The 16,850-nt window shown below is 40.8% G+C and overlaps 1 protein-coding gene across 2 annotated transcripts in view; it reads left to right on the plus strand.

Annotated features, from left to right (window-relative positions):
- Positions 1 to 16,850, plus strand: part of Ptpn22 (protein tyrosine phosphatase non-receptor type 22) — a 44,299-nt gene that overhangs the window by 7,427 nt on the left and 20,022 nt on the right. For both annotated transcript variants that reach the window (XM_055628118.1, XM_055628127.1), the window contains exons 4-12: positions 7,755 to 7,863; positions 8,116 to 8,192; positions 8,565 to 8,660; positions 9,621 to 9,659; positions 10,721 to 10,792; positions 10,894 to 10,953; positions 11,505 to 11,647; positions 12,203 to 12,269; positions 14,481 to 14,558. In XM_055628118.1, coding sequence (XP_055484093.1) covers positions 7,755 to 7,863; positions 8,116 to 8,192; positions 8,565 to 8,660; positions 9,621 to 9,659; positions 10,721 to 10,792; positions 10,894 to 10,953; positions 11,505 to 11,647; positions 12,203 to 12,269; positions 14,481 to 14,558 — 741 coding nt within the window. The remainder of the gene's footprint in view (positions 1 to 7,754; positions 7,864 to 8,115; positions 8,193 to 8,564; positions 8,661 to 9,620; positions 9,660 to 10,720; positions 10,793 to 10,893; positions 10,954 to 11,504; positions 11,648 to 12,202; positions 12,270 to 14,480; positions 14,559 to 16,850) is intronic.

Below are 16,850 nucleotides of genomic sequence, written 5' to 3' on the forward strand. Positions count from 1 at the left end.
CTTTCCTTTCCTTTCCTTTCCTTTCCTTTCCTTTCCTTTCCTTTCCTCCCCTCACCTTCCTTCCTTCCTTCCTTCCTTCCTTCCTTCCTTCCTTCCTTCCTTCCTTCCTTCCTTCTTTCCTTCTTTCCTTCCTGGCTTTTTTCCTTCTTAATTTCTTTTTTTAAATTTTGAGACATGATATCACTAAGTTGCTTAGACAGATGCAATCCTTCTGTCTCAATCCCACAAATAGCTGAATTACAGGCTTGTGCCTCCTGGCCTGGCTGAGATTCTATCTCTATTATACACAGATTGTCAGATCCAGGGCTTTGGATCTATTAGGCCAAGGCTCTGCTATTCAGGCCTTCAGCTACATCCCCAGCGTCGTCATTCTCTGCATACTCCAAGCTTTTGTCATATGTATTAATTTTTATTTTAAAGTTATTTTTATTTTAGTTAAAAAACAATCCCTAAAACTGTTGAATACCATTTGAAAAAGAGAAAGTAAACTTTGTTTCCTGGGGGTGAGGTATTTTTTTTTAATAGAAAATAGGAATATTGCAGTTATTAAATATGAAGAAATATTAAAAATGAAAGATCCATTGAGCTTTAATAAACAATCCATTTCTAATGTCTGGATTCAAGTGCTAATATTACTAAAGTGTGGCTGGCATTGTCATAGCTTCTGTAGATTTCCTCTCTCATAGACAGACCAGGAAACATCTTGGTTCTATGTTTTTGCAGTCTTGATACTAAGCAACTGGTTATGAGCACAGCACCCTTGCATAGCAAGTGCTCAGACATTTGTTGTATTAAAACGATTCGTAAGGATGAGCTTGCCACTTGAACATACCAATATGCCTTGATTGAAGTAAATGTTGTACTTATTAAGGTGCAAGACCTTTTTTTCTACCACCAGAATAAACATATTTACCTCTGAAGCTGGTTTCTCCTAAATCCATCTCCAGCGTTTTGCTTGAGACCATCTGGTCCCATGTTTTCAGTTATTTTTCAGGATAGTTTTGATACATTATTGGCATTTCCTCATATTTCATACCTCCTTTAAACTTCTTGGTTTATTTGCTCCCGTTTGGCTGCTGCCAACCCCGCTCCTTCCTTAGCCAGTGTTATGGAAGACCCTGGCCTGCCTTGTTACAGATGAAGGTGTGTCTGCTCGGGCTAGCCTCTGTGCCCCGTTTATAGTCCTGCCCGCGAGCTGTAGAGGTCTGCGCTCCTGGTTCTATTGCACTCATGCTTTCTTGGACTAGCTCGGCAAACCATCTGTATTCACAAGGTATCAAGAAGGGACCTTGTACAGCTCTGGAGACAGTCAGACTTTGGTTCCATTCTCCCCTTAGTAGAGAACCATTTTTTTTTTCCCTCTCCAAAAGATAACTTCTGTTATGCCTTTTATATACTAGCTTCTTAAAAATTGTGGCTCATGTAAATGAACCAGGTTATGAAAAAATTGACAAGACTAGGATTCCAAATGCCAAACAGCCAAAATCCGATTCAAATTCAAGTATGTAGCAGTGTTGCCTGGTGCCACTTTCCTTGGGGCCTCGATTTGGAACACATACATGCTCGGTTCACACTTAGCCTGCCAGAGCAGCCATACAGCAGCACCAAACACTGCCTGAAACTCCTCTGCTTGGATTTGACTAATACCAAATGAATCGCATCTCATTTGTACGTACATTTCATTTGTGTGTACATTCTTTTTTTTTAATTTTTGGTATTTCAAGACAAGCTTTCTCTGTGTATCGCTGGCTGTCCTGGGAACTCACTTTGTAGCAGGTTGGCCTTGAACTCACAGAGATCTACCGGCCTCTGTCTCCCGAGTGCTGGGATCACAGGTGTGCACCACCACTCCCAGCTACAATTTTTTAAATTGTATGCACATAGCTTTGGTTCTTAGAAACATGATGGTTAATTATGGAAAACAGTGACTTAGTGCTTTCCACCATTATCCCGGCACTAGTGTCACATTAGCACATCTTTGGATTGTACGTCATGTTAAAATATGGGATTTAAAAAATTGTGATCTTTAAGGTTTGAGTTGCTGTTTGAGATTCATTAAGACCATTAAGTAAATGAAGTTTTATTTGAGATTAGGGTAGAATTTCTGAAATTTTCTGATAGAACCCTGAACATGCTTCTGCCATTTTTGTACTACATATTCATGAGAAGTGGCTTTCTCAGATCTGCTTTTTTTAAAAGAAGATTTATGTATGTATGTATGTATGTATGTATGTATGTATGTATGTATGTATGTATGTATGTATATAATATCTGCCTGTGTGTACACCTGCAGGCCAGAAAAGGGTACCAGATTTCATTATAGATGGTCATGAGCCACCATGTGGTTGCTGGGAATTGAACTCAGGACCTTTGGAAGAACAGCCAGTGCTTTTAACCTCTGAGCCATCTCTCCATCCTTCAGATCTGCTATCATAAAATCAAAATATTGCTCAACTCTTAAAACACTGAAGATACTTTATATCCTGCAGTATCAAATATTCAGCCAAGCTTTAAATTTTTACGTGTGTGTGTGTGTGGGTGTGTGTGTGTAGTGTAGTGTGCTGTGAGCAGGTGGCGGTCAGAGGAAAACTTTTAGAAGTGGATTCTCTCCTTTTACCATGTAGGTCCCAGGAATCAAACTCAGGTTGTCAAGGCTGGCGGTAGGTGCCTTTTCCCACTGAGCCATGTTGCTGCCCCAGACTTAATCCTTAGTGTAGAATTAAAGCAGTGCCTCCGTTCCAGTAGCATGATGGTGCTCACTCTCATCCTCAACAAATATTAGGATGCGCTTTGCTCTCTGAGTAGCACCATGGTGGTTGGCGAGAACAAGCGTCTCACAAAAGGCATTAGAAAGGGACCCAAGAAGAAAGTGACACAATTATGGGAATGATGTAACAGCATCAACTGTGTTCAACAGCGGAACTGGAAAGGACTTGTCACAAGGACTCAAGGAAGCAAACACATCTGATGGCCTCGAGGGCCCTGTATTTGAAGCGAGTCTTGCTGCTCTGCAGAATGATGGAGCTGCATTTAGAAAATTCAGGGGAGAAACCATCTAGCTTCCACAGCACAGATCTTATCCAGGACAGAATGTGTCAGATGGCCAAAAAAAAAAAAAAAAAAAAAAAAAAAAAAAAAAAAAAAAAAAAAAAAGGCAGAGAGTGCCTAAGGCTCATGCCAAGAGCAAGACAACCAATGGTCATTAGCTTCATCCGATCTATGTTGGCTTTATTAAAAATTGCAAACAACATGCAAGACCTCCTCCATTCTGCACCGATAGGTCTGATTGACCTGTTGGAGATGATGCAGATTATGACCTGGGAGGTACAGACAAATTACTCAGAGAAAGTGGTTAATAAGGTGCCTTCAGATAGTAAGAAAGCATGCCAATATAGCCTTTTCATGATGTTCTTGCTAGAAAAGTGAAATTGCAGGAGAATAACTCTGAAGTGGGAATGCTCAAGTAGCTTTATGGTGAAGGCAGTAGTTCAGAAAGGCTCCTGGTGACGAGACAGGTGCTAACAGCTGAGCAAACTGATGGATATGAACCACTAGTCAACAATCTCTTCAAAATAAAGAATTTCATTTTTACAAAAGTACAAAAAAGTATATGCTTTATTATTCTCATACTTTTACCTATTAAAAGGACAAAACTAAAGTGTGTAAATAATTTAAAAGGAGCTGTTTATTTATATATATACACACGTATAAGCACTACTTAGTTTTTTAAAAAATACTACATAAGTCAGACCTTTAGGTCCTACCAGAAAATAACCTTTTCCCTTAAACTAGAGGTGATCCTATATCCTGAATTTTATGGTTGTCACATTTTAGATTCCTTTATAGTTTCACCACTAATGAAGACTTCTCTAGAAACAAAGCCAGAACTGTAAGATTCAGATTTTAACAGGGACTGTTTATGAATACATAAACAGCAGCACTGTCAGTGGTTCTCAACCTGTGGGTCATGGCCCCTTTGGAGGATTGAATGATCGTTTCATGGGGCTCACGGAAGACCACCAAAAGCACAGATATTTACATTATGTTTCATAACAGTAGCAAAAATACAGTTCTGAGATAGCAATAAAAATGATTTTATGGTGGGGGGGGTCACCACAACAGGAGGAACTGTATTAAAGAGTCACAGCGTTAGGAAGGTTGAGAACTACTCAACCTTGGTATATATCAACGGATTTAAAAAATAAAATTTCAATTGGTTGTTCGTACTTGATTATATGCCTACTTTTTATGTCTGTATATCTTGAATCACATTAAAACTCCCAAGTGAAAGGAGTTGTGGGTTGAAAGAGTTCAGCGTCTTCTGTCTTGTACTGTAGCGTCCTGTTTCAGGCCAAAGCTACTACAGTCTTGTGATTTCTGTTTTACTTTGTTTGTTCCCTTTTGGAAGTGAATTTATTTATTTACTAGCACTTGAGAAGAACCTGCATAAGACGTGTCTTCGCTCGTTGGCTCTGTGAGCAAGATCTCCTTTCTGTTTTGGTTTCTTGAGAGAACATGGACTCGAGTCTATGGACACAAGGGACCACTGCAAGCGTGCCAAGTCTGCTCTCTCATGTCTCCCACCCTCGTTCACCCTGCAGAGGCTGATAGCTTAATCTCCCAGGGGCTTTTCCATCAGTTATTCTTGACGGGTGCCTCTTTGGAGGACTAACGACCCCTGCTTTGTGTCTGGCAGAGAAAAAACCTTGACTCTCCGACCTATTCTTTCTTCCCAAACCTCCAAACCCCTAGTCGTCCTGCTTTTTACCCTATACCCTTTGCTTTTTGCTTCAGAGTTCCCTTGTTTCTGCTGTACTTTATCAAGGTTTTTTTGTTTTGTTTTGTTTTTGTTTTTGTTTTTGTTTTTTTCTGTTACATTCTCTGCTAGAGTCTGGGAGCTTTGGGGTTAGCAGGAAGAGAAGAAGACTTGAAAGGAGGATTTGAGGGTGGTCTGACCACATAGACGTCAGGGGAAAAAATTAAAGTTTTTCCACACTTCCTAAGTTAAAAGTTGTGTAGGTATTTCCTGTATGTTTAGCTGAGTATCCTCTGTCATCAGTCACATGACTCCAGGAGCAGCAACAGAAAACTCCACTCTGAAGGTTACAGTGAAGACCAAACAAGCACGTATTACCTGAATGCATAATCTTTATCTGTGGCATCTCACCCAAAGAGTTCTTTCAAAAATCAAACCCAGCAAACCCCCAGGCTTTGCCTATGACCTTCTCCTCCAGAAGCATTCCACAAGCAAGGCAAAGTACAAGAAAGGAAATAAAACTAGTACAACAAAGACGATGTATGGACTCTGGAAACTGCTAGAAAGGATTGCTGGGGGACACTTGTCAGCAGTCATAAAACTTAGAGCAACATAAAAGCCGATCATTCTGAAGGAGGGTAAGAGCAGAGATGGGGGAAGTGGGTGGAACTTCAGGGGAAGTAGTTTTGAAAGTTTTAAAATTGTACTTATTTGGGGGAGGAACAGGTGTGTGGCGGTGAGATGACAATTTCTCTCCTTCTGTCACACAGAACCAGAGGTTAAGTTCAGGCATCAAGCTTGCCCGTGGGTGCCTTTACCTGCTGATCCACCTCACCAGCCCACCACAAGTATTTTATGGTGTTCGAGGTGTCTGTGTCCTGTTCTGAATTAAATTCCCAAGCTCGTCCATTAGCATAGCCACTTTAGTGTCTGAAGCTCTCTTGCCAAGTCCAGCTCTGGAATCATAGGCATTCAAACCATGGTACAAAATTAGGATTCAAGACCTTTCAGTGTTCCTGGTCTGGATTCAGTAGGTTTCCTGTGTCTTATCAAACCTAGAAATAAAGAGAGTCACTGGAGAAATACATATTGGTACTTGTGGAGCTGCCAAAAAAAAAGTGCAGACTGGCTGTTCTAGTTCAATTCTTGACTAGGAAGAGTTTATATTTTGATAGAGTGAGTTGTTATAATAACTAAATGTTACCTTTTTTTTTAAATATTACTTTTTAAAAATTTTTTGAGACAGGGTTTCTCTGTGTAGCCAAAGCTCACCTGGAACTCCCTCTGTAGACCAGGCTAGCTTTGAACTCAGAGATCTGCCTGCCTCTGCCTCCCAGATGCTGGGATTACAGGCGTGGGCCACCACACCTGGCTGGAAAATAATACTTTAATTAAATTCCATATAGTGGAATAGTGATAGTGGTAGTCTGAATTCTTAGCCGTGCTCTCCACTTTCTCCCATTCTCCCTGAAGACTGACTTGGTCACCAGATTCCCCTGAGACAATTACAAATTATTATTTTAAAAAAACAAAACAAAACAGGGTCTTGCTATGTAGCCCTAGCTCATCTAGAACTGAGTATGTGGACCAAGCTGGCCTCAAACTCATGAAGGCCTACCTGTTTTGCCTCCTGAGTGCTCCGATTAAAGACTCTCTGAGCCAATTTTGAAGCCTCATGATGAATTTGGATAATTTCAAAATTTTACATGACCATCACTTCTTTTTGTCTCCCTCTCTGTGCTGTTGGTTTGTTGGACTACATTAATTCCGGACAAGTAGCCAAGAAAAATGATCAGATCTTATCATTTCTGACCTCACATTTGGGTCTATGGTGTAACGCTAAAACAAACAAACAAACAAACAAAAAACGGGAATAATTTTAAGGAATTATTTCACCATTCTAAGGACTCTTGTCCAATCACATTACAATTGTCGCTGCCTGTCTCAGAACATATTATACCTAAAGAATATGATTCTGTTTAGGTTATTACTTGCTGGAATGGTAGGCTTAAGGTTTGAGTCACATAAAAATGATTTGGAACTGAAATTTCTGAAATTTGACAGTTTTAAAGAGTGTATTTAACTTAAGCTCCATTTCTACTTAGAAAAAAAGTGATCTGAAGTAAAAATAGAGATGAATGGAATTTAGTAATTTTCCTGTTGACACTGAATAGACCCATTAAAGAAAGTAAATCATGCTCTTGGTATCTGTTCCACGGGTGGAGCACAGAGCTCACTTTTAGAAGTTATTTGGTTTTTTGACTATTTAGCAGTTTCAGATCTAGGTTTTACTGCCTGTGACTCAGCTGCAGTGTGCTCTTCACTTCTCCAAAGTCACTGAACTATGCCAGCATTATTTCCTGTCCTGAAAGAAGCCCCAGAGGATGCTAAAAGGGTTAAGGTAGAAAGTTTGAAAAGTGGATAGCTTCTTATCACCTTCCTTGTGTGCATGTGCCTGCCTGGGTGTGAATGCACATGCATTCACATGTACATATTCCTGTATGTGGTACACACGTGTGTTTGGTTGTACGTGCAAATTTATGGAGGCTATCGGGCAACCTCGGATGTCTTTCCTCAAGAATCATCTGTTTGTTTTGTGAGACAAGGTCTCTCCCTGGGATCTGCTGGTCAGTGAGCTCCAGGAATCCACCTGCCTCTAACTCCCCAGCACTGGCACTGCAAATTTGAGCTACTACACTTGGCCTTTTTACTTTTAATTTTTGTTCATTGTTTGAGAAAGGGTCTTTCTGTTTCCTTGGCTGGCATGGAACTCACTATGTAGACCAGTCTGGCAAAAATCTGTCTGCTTCTGCCTTCCAAATGCACATTTCACCATCCCCAAAAAACACATGGCTTTTTTTATGTGGGTTCTGAGAATCAAACTCAGGTCCTCCTGCTTGGAAGGAGTACTTAATTTTACCAAGTGAGCTATTTTCCTAAGCTTCTTTAGGGAAAAAAGAAAAGAAAACCAAAACTTATTCTTGGAATTTTGTTACAGAAGCTGAAAAGGCAATCTGCCAAGTACAAGGCAGACAAAACATATACTACGACTGTGGCTCAGAGGCCCAAGAATATCAAGAAAAACAGATACAAGGATATTTTGCCTTGTAAGTTCCATTTCTTTATGTCAACTGTACTTCCTCCCAATTTTAACCATCCCCCCCCTCCCTTTTTAACCAAGTTTCTAATCCTGGAATATGGCACTGACTAATTATACTATTTATTAATACGAAAGAACATTTATTCATTCAATTACTTGTTCACTTGTCAGACACTTGTAACAAGCACTATTCTTGAGACATGACCTAAACCTCTAGGAAACACTTCTCAGTGACACCACACCTTTCTCTTTGTTCCAGATGATCACAGCCTGGTAGAGCTGTCTCTGATAACTTCTGATGATGATTCCACCTTTATCAATGCCAACTTCATTAAGGTAGATGGAGGGGAAAGAAAAACAGTCCAGATTTCTCTGAGCTCCTAAAAGAGGGGACAGGGAGAAGAGGGTGCTGTCTGTAGTTGCCTCATGTGATTTCTATTTTTTCTTTTTCTTTTTCTTTCTTTCTTTCTTTCTTTCTTTCTTTCTTTCTTTCTTTCTTTCTTTCTTTCTCTCTCTCTCTCTCTCTCTCTCTCTCTCTCTCTCTTTTTGGTTTTTCCATACTGGGTTTCTCAGTGTAGCCTTGGCTGTCCTGGACTTGCTTTGTAGGCTAGGCTGGTCTCAAACTCAGAATTTGCCTCCCTGAGTGCTGGGATTACATTTATGTTCCAACATGCCCAGCTGCTTCATGTGATTTCTGTTCCCCTTTAGGGTGTCTATGGACCCAGGGCTTATATTGCCACCCAGGGTCCTTTGTCTACAACTGTCCTGGACTTCTGGAGGATGATCTGGGAATATCGTGTCTTGGTGAGAGCAGAACTGCTTCTGGCACTTTAGGAGAAGGGGCATGATGCCAGGGTGTGACTAGGGCTTCCCAGCTGTTAAAAGCATCACTTTTCTTATGGCTTGATGAAACTGCAGAGTTTGGGTATCTTTTATCAATTTTACAATGTACTTGTTCAAGGAAATGAAAGTCGACACCTTGACAGGCTCTCTTGGTAGCAAGAGTTTACAAAGCTGACTAGAGAACAGGGAAGTGGGGACAGAAAGAGGGAAGAGTGAGACCGGCTTATAAGTCATTAGGGTTTCTTTTTGGGTTAAAAGGCAAAGCCTGTCAAAGCAGATGCTGAGCCTGATGGCCAACTGATGGGCAGAGTGAATGGAATTTTATGTAAGAAGTGGGAAATAGTAAGAGCTGGAGGGGACGGGAACTCCACAAGGAGAGCAACAGAACAAGATAATTTGAACACAGGGAACTTCCCAGAGAATCATACTCCAACCAAGGACTATTCGTGGAGATAACCTGGAACCCCTACACAGGTGTAGCCCATGGCAGTTCAGTGTCCAAGTGGGTTACATAGTAATGGAAAGAGGGACTGCCTCTGACATAATCTGATTGGCCTGCTCTTTGATCACCTCCCCTTGAGTGGGGAGCAGCCTTACCAGGCCACGGTAGAGGACAATGCAGCCAATTTTGATGAGAACTGATAGACTAAGATCAGAAAGGAGAGGAGAACCTCCCCTATCAGTGGACTTGGGGAGTGGCATGCATGCAGAAAGGGGAGAGAGGGTGGGATCGGGAGGGGAGGGGGGAGGGGCTTATGGGGGGATACAAAATGAATAAAGTGTAATTAATAAAAAATAAATAAAATAAAAAAGGCAAAGCCAACAGAAAAAAAAAAGGCTCAATACTTCTGGCTCTCTGACTCATGCAGGACTGTCCTCTCTAACTCTGTGGTTGTTCACACTTTTGTTTCGTGTCTACAGGTCATTGTCATGGCGTGTATGGAGTTTGAAATGGGAAAGGTGAGTTGCTCTCTAGTACTGGTTAACCCAAAGGTAGAGAAAACAAGTGGAGGTGGTGGCGGTGGGGACAGCGGTGGCAGAACTCTCCTTACGTGTGCCTGGGAAAAACCACACCATTTTTCTAGTTTTCCGTTTGGGGATACCACACGATCCCTAAGGGTTCATCTCTGAGGACCAGTTCTAGGCATTTCTCCGGCAGCTCCTATGCTCTAAAGTTAAGAAAGGAAGGGGTAAGAGAGTGCCATTTCCTTTCTGACAACCAGACGCTTTAACTGCCCGTCAGAAGCTCAGCCCGAGCTGCCCAAAGCAGCGTGCACGACCACACGTAGCTATAAGTACTTCCCATGGGCTGCATAGTGGAAGGACTCAATAGTTTTATTTCAATTGGTTTAACATTAAAAATTTTCACTTCTGCTATTGAAAACTCTGTTTTGGGGAATATGAAATTTTCAAATAAAAATTTAATTTACTACAAATGAAAATATTTCTAATGAAAATTTAATATTCTACTTATGTGATACATATAAAATATACATAGGATTTTAATATTTATTAAATAACAAGGCAACCAAATATGTGCTATTCTTGTACACCGATTACATGTTCAATATTTTGGTATATTGGGGCTAAAGCACATTTCACCTATTTTAATTTTTAAACATGGTATTAGAAGATTTAAAGCTAAGCATGTGGCTGGCATTGCTGTTCTAATCTGCTGTTGCCATTCTGAGTGGGGAATTCTAACTTCAGTCAAAGGAATCTGGCACTTAACTGGTGCAGCTGTTTTAGTGAACGATTTAAGATGCTGAAAATAGGTCAACAATCACTTTCTACTTTTTCAGACTCCTAGGAGGTCTGTCATTCAGACATGATTTAATGTCTGTCTTTTATCCTTTGGAGATTTCTTATCATGTTGCTGGAGCTGAAGTCCAAGGGAGTTAGCTGTGCGTAACCTAAGATGAATGACACAGAGCTGCTTTTGAATGAGGGAGTGAGTTTCATTTTGCAGGAGGCATTAGACTATGTGGAGAGAAACCATTACCTTCTGTTTTATGCAACAGAAAAAGTGTGAGCGCTATTGGGCTGAGCTAGGAGAGACGCCGCTGCAATTTGGCCCCTTTTCTATATCCTGTGTAAGTATGATGTGTTTCCACCATGACTGAGCAAAGCCTCCAAGTTCTACTTTTTAAAAAGCATGCCTTTGAAATTGGTAATGATTTAATCTTCTCCTTAGGAAGCTGAGAAAAAGAAATCTGATTATAGGATCAGGACTCTGAAAGCCAAGTTCAACAGTGTAAGTATAGAACAGGGATAATAAAGTCGAGAGCCTCCTGGGATGGGACCGGTACATCCCAGGAGCGTGGGTGGCTCAGGCTGGGATATAGTTGTGGGGAGATTACAGCCTTTGGTGTCTTGAGCAAGTCTTTATATGCAATCTGTTTCATACTGTGGAACACATAGAATTGATATCGTAGTATGAATCGAGGCGGTAGACATCATGGACCAACTTGATGCCTTAGACTCTACTCTGCCTCACTAAAAGCAAGGGAGTTCAATATACCAATATGTTTGGGACACGTTTGGGACACACTACTTTGAGGAAGGTTTGTTTTAGACAATCTTCATATCTGTTTCCTATGTGGGTGGGTTGTTAGGGATAAGACAATAGAAAACATCCCCATATTCCTTTTAATTATTTTCATAAGGCTCAAGAGCGATGTTAGAAGAAAGCAGAGTAAATTGTAAGGAAAAAAGTTATAGACGGAACTTAATCAGATTAACCTTTTGGTAGAATGAGGTGGCATCTCTTCTTATTCTGGCTATTTTTTTTTTTTTTTTAAATAGGAGATTCGCATTATTTACCAGTTTCATTATAAGAACTGGCCAGACCATGACGTGCCTTCGTCTGTAGATCCCATCCTGGAGCTCATCTGGGATATACGTTGTTACCAAGAAGATCACTGTGCTCCCATTTGTGTTCATTGCAGGTAAGACACTGTGAATGAACGTTCTTCCGAGAACACACAGAATGAGGCTCTGGCGGGGATGCAATTCAAAGAAAAAAATTCAGCAGCAGAAGCGATCTAGTGTATAATTCAACTGATGCTTTAAATTCATTTTTAAGAAAATTGTATGTGTATGTGTGTATGCACATATGTGCACCCATGTGCTTGTGTCACAGCCTACATGTGGAGATGCAAAGAAGCTTTGGGGAGTTGGTTGTCTCCTTCCACCATGCGGTTCTGGGGATTGAACTCAGGTCATTAGGTAAATGCGGCAAGAGCTGTTGTCCACTGAGACATTTGCTGGGTTTTCTTAAGTTATTTATGAAAAGATTTCCTTAAGTTACTTATGAATAGCGGCTCTGAGAACCCTGCCAATTCCTGTCTGAGGGCCACTGTGGCAGGGCACACACGTTCCGGGACGCGGCAGGATTTGAAAAGTTCCATGTTCTCCCTCTTCAAATCTGTTATGGAAATTTCCAACCATTGTCAGTTATCTCTTTCGACAAGTCCACGTGCTACTGTAATCTTCTGTTTCAGTGCCGGCTGTGGAAGGACAGGTGTCATTTGTGCTATTGATTATACATGGATGTTGCTGAAAGATGGGGTGAGTTTCCCAGCAAGCACTTCCTGTTTTCTTACTGCACGCATTTCCACTTTGCAGAACATCTTCACAACTCATCTTTTCTTACAGAGCGAGTCACTTGTAAGTCTACTCTGTCATTTGATTAAATTAGTTTTGAAGTCAGTGAAACCTAAAGTGTGGCCCCGGGAGAAGGGGGGTAGCTCAATAATAGTGTCCTTATCTTGTGGCAGGAGGCCCTAAGTTTGATCCCCAATAGGACAAACTATGATTCTGTTTGACCAACAGTATCTGAGAATGTGTTAGAAATATAAATTATGGACTCCTGAGCCACTGATCAATCTAGAAAATTTAGAAGGTGTGAGCCAACGACCTCTCTGGGTGATTCTGAGAAATGCCAAAGTTTGAGAACTACTGCCCTGAACTGCATAATTTTCCTTCCTTTATCCAAGCTGCTTTAGCAGATGGATTCAACTTACCACAGTCAGGCTTTGTACTGTTGTCTGGAAATCAGTGTGTGTGTGTGTGTGTGTGTGTGTGTGTGTGTGTGTGTGTGTGCGCACCTATATGTATATGTAGCCTGGATGTGTGTGGATGTTCATATGGAGGACCCCATTCATATTGGGGTCTCAGTTGTTTACTATCTTATTTTCTTGAGACAGGGTCTTTACTGAGTCTTGACTTGGGTAGGCTGGCAAGCCAGTGAGCTCCAGGGATCCACTTGTCTCCCTGAGCACTGGGATTTCAGACACGCCGGGCTTCTATGTGCATATGAGCATCTGAGCTCAGGTTCCTGTGCTTGTGTGGCATGCCCTTTATCGACTGAGTTATCTCTCCAGCTCTAGAAATACATGTATTTTTTTTGAGACAGGACTTTTCTGGCTGTCCTGGAACTCGCTCTGTAGACCAGGCTGGCCTCAAACTGCCACTACCTACTTCTGCCTCCCAAGTGCTGCCTCTGTGTCACCACACTTAGCCAATTTTTAAAAAAACTTAAACATTTTATGTGTATAGGTATTTTACCTGCATATGTGTGTGTGTGTGTGTGTGTGTGTGTGTGTGTGTGTGTGTGTGTGTGCCTGATGCCTACAAAGGCCAAAAGAGGGCATCAGATCCCTTGGAACTGTAGTTACAGATAGTGAGCTTATCAAGTAGGTGCTGGGTTCTCGGCAGGAGCCAGTGCTCCTTATGGCTGAGCATCTCTCCAGTCCCCTGAGATCAGTTTTTATGTCTGTTAGGAAATAAGAAGTTTAAAATATGGGCTTCAGATTTTCTTAGCTTCGTGGTATGAAACATTTGATCACCCCATATGAAACTGTTCTGAGTTACATCAGTCAGTCTTTCCTAGGCACACCAGCTTCTCAATCAGCAGTTCTCAACCTGAATTGAGACCCTTTGACCTGAAAGGGTCGACCCTTTCACAGTGGTTGCCTTAGACCATTGGAAAACACAAGATATTTATGTTATAATTTGTAACAACAGCAAAATTATAGTTATGAAGTAGCAACAGCAACAACAACAAAATTATGCTTGGGGCCAGCGCATCATGAGGAACTGTATTAAAGGATCAGAGCATTAAGAAGGCTGAGATCTACTGCTCTAAATCACGGTGAAAATTATAAGAAACTGAATTGGTTGCATTCTTGGTGCTGAAGATATGGCTCAGAGGGAAGAGAACTTGCTGCTCTTGCAAAAGTGTGGTTCCTAGCAAGCACATGTCAGTTCACAATCAGCAGTCCCTCCAGGTCTGAGGGATCCAGTGGCCTCTTCTGCCCTTTGTGGGTACCAGGCATCCACATGGTGCTTATGTCTGCAAACAGTCACAGGCATGAAATAAAAACACACACTTTATAGTGCCTTCTTAGAGCTAGGCGTATAGTCCAGTTGTTAGGGTGGTTGGATAACAATGCACCAAGCTTTATGTTGGATCTGTCTAAATTGTGTAAGCCTGGGAAATGGGTACGGTGGCACATGCCTACATCCTAGCATTTGGAAGATGGAGGGAATTGAAGGGCATCCTTGGCTACATAGCAAGTTTAAGACCAGCTTGGCCTATATGAAACCCTGTCAGAAAGAAAGAAGTACAGAGAGGGAGGGAAAGAAGAGAGAAACTTTCTTTTCTTGCTATTATTCTAGATTAGAAGAGTAGGTATCATAGAAGTACAAGACTATGAGAAAGTGGCAAGACTTGTTAGCAAAGAATAAAAATAAATATTTTTCTCTTTGATTTGACAGATAATTCCTGAGAATTTCAGTGTTTTTAACTTGATCCAGGAAATGCGGACACAGAGGCCTTCACTAGTTCAAACTCAGGTATGGGCTGTGGTGAATGGATGAGAGTGAACGCCTGAGTCTTGCCACATGTCTGCTTATAGCGAGATATCCAAAAGCTACTGAGACTAATTCACTGTGAGTTTTTCTCTAACTCTGAGTACCCAATGCTTTCCTGTAGCCCCTGTCCTGGGTCAGATCGTTTCCATTCCTCGTATTTTACCATCTGTTATTTCCTGCTTACAAAGGAAATTGAAAAATTTAAAGAATTGACTTATTAGAAAGAACTGGCTAACTTAAGGCTAGCTTAACTTGAAATTTTGTAGATTTGTTACAGATCTACCCCTGAAGCCCTGAAAATCAGGGACTTGTCATTTGTACTTCACGATATCCTTTCTGTGTTAGGAAGCAATGGAAAATGAAATCAGAACAAGCATGTGCTGATCATATAGAGGTTGTTCTGTTGCCATTTCCCTATGGTTCCCTGTCTATAGGCACACTTTAAAAACATAACTACAATGAGCCTTTATTAAGTTCTATGACCTTTGACTCCACTCTAGATTGCCCATTCATGTTCATAGGAATATTCTTCCCTTTTCTTCTAAGCCCAGATCTCTCATTGCCTGTGGTATTAATTTCACACATTTTTATTCACCAATAACTTCCTTCAAAGTTATATGTTTATACATCTTTGAGGTGGAACTTAACATTTATCCACTCATTCATTCACATTTTATTGATATTATGTGTAAGGCATTTTTGCTTATTTTATTTTTTGAATTATATTTAAGTAGAAAGATCATGGACTGCTTCAAGTCCTTTACAAATAGTTCACAGTGGCAGGTTAGATATTTTAATGTTCGGGTTGTGAATGAAGGGAAAACCTAAAGGGCTATTAATTCAAAAGTATCTGTTTGGCTCACACAGGTTTTCAATGAATTGGTTGTGAAGAAATAATTTTTCATGTGTTGTCTGTAGGTGTTTTCTGTATTCTATATGAAATGAAAGCCTCGGCTGGTTTGAAAGGAAGGCAAGGCACATATACAGACACACCAGGAAGCCTGCGGCCTTGTTATGTGAACTGTACTGTTAAATTAATAGGCATACCCCATTTCACAAGATTCCCATCTCTGACTGGCATAGTTTTAGGAGTTTGAAGGTAACTGGAGAAATGTTCATATTTCAGCATTGTTAAGGACTAGCCAAATTCTAACAGTTGTAGTTGATCTTCCGACACTACAAAATGGCCGTCTAACCAGATGATGCTTTCCGGTTGATTCCATTCTTATTCAGTCTCTGTCTCTGTCTTTATCTCTGCCACTCTTTCCTTTTCTTCTCCCTCTCCCTTTCCCCATCTCCCCTTCCCTCCTTCCCTCAATCTCTCTCTCTTTCTGGGTCTTACCTCATACATCAGTCTGGCTTAGAATTCACCACTGAGGACCAGCCTGGCTTTGAGCTTGCAGTCAGCCTTCTCCTTCAGCTTCTGGGGTGCTGGGACTATAGGAATGAAGCACAGTGGCTGGCTGCTTTTTCCTTCTTAAAAAAATTATAGTATTCCATGACTGTACCAGGTGATTCAGCTGCTACATTGTTCTCTTGCTTAAAACAGTGTTGAAAACGTCCTTCGCTTTTTGTATGGGGTTGTAGAAAGTGTCAGAGGAAGTGCTTCAGGAAACAGAAAGGCCCAATGAAGTATTAAAAAGCCATAAATCTTGTAGTATACGGTAAAAGTAGAGGTCTCATTTCTCCACATTGAGCCCTTTTGTAACCACAGATTTCAAGGCTTTATTCAGTGGTTTACTTTCCCTTGCTATCTTTACTAGGACAGAATTTCAGTAACTTTATCTAAATACACTAAACTAAGTTAGAAGATTCAGTTTGTAAGCCACATGACAGTAATTACTTCTGAATGGCCTTGGACAAACTGACTGTAAACAGGACTAAGAGCCTTCCTACTTCATAGGGCAGTTGTGAAGTTAGAGAATACATATTGGAGCTATCATTCATATACCAGCTATTACCTGATTGTTTTTTTCATAAATGAAGGTTATTTACTCAGAATACACCTAGGATAACATATACATTAAAAAATGCTAGCAAAGAAAACATAGACATGGGTTACACAGAGAGAAACCCTGTCTCGAAACACCCCCCCCCCAAAAAAAAAAGATTTAAATATGAAAGAAGCATGGCATAAAATCCACGAATGCTCGCTAGAGTTATGTAAAATAAGCATTTTTCATAGCCTGCAAGTATATACAATTCTGCAAAGGGACAGCAAACGTGAGGCACTTTCTCTGAGTTTAGTAACGTAGGTTGCAGATGTTCTCATTC

This window comes from Psammomys obesus, unplaced genomic scaffold (genome assembly GCF_907164565.1).
Source record: "Psammomys obesus unplaced genomic scaffold, mPsaObe1.curated_primary_1811, whole genome shotgun sequence".
NCBI classification, from domain to species: domain Eukaryota; kingdom Metazoa; phylum Chordata; class Mammalia; order Rodentia; family Muridae; genus Psammomys; species Psammomys obesus.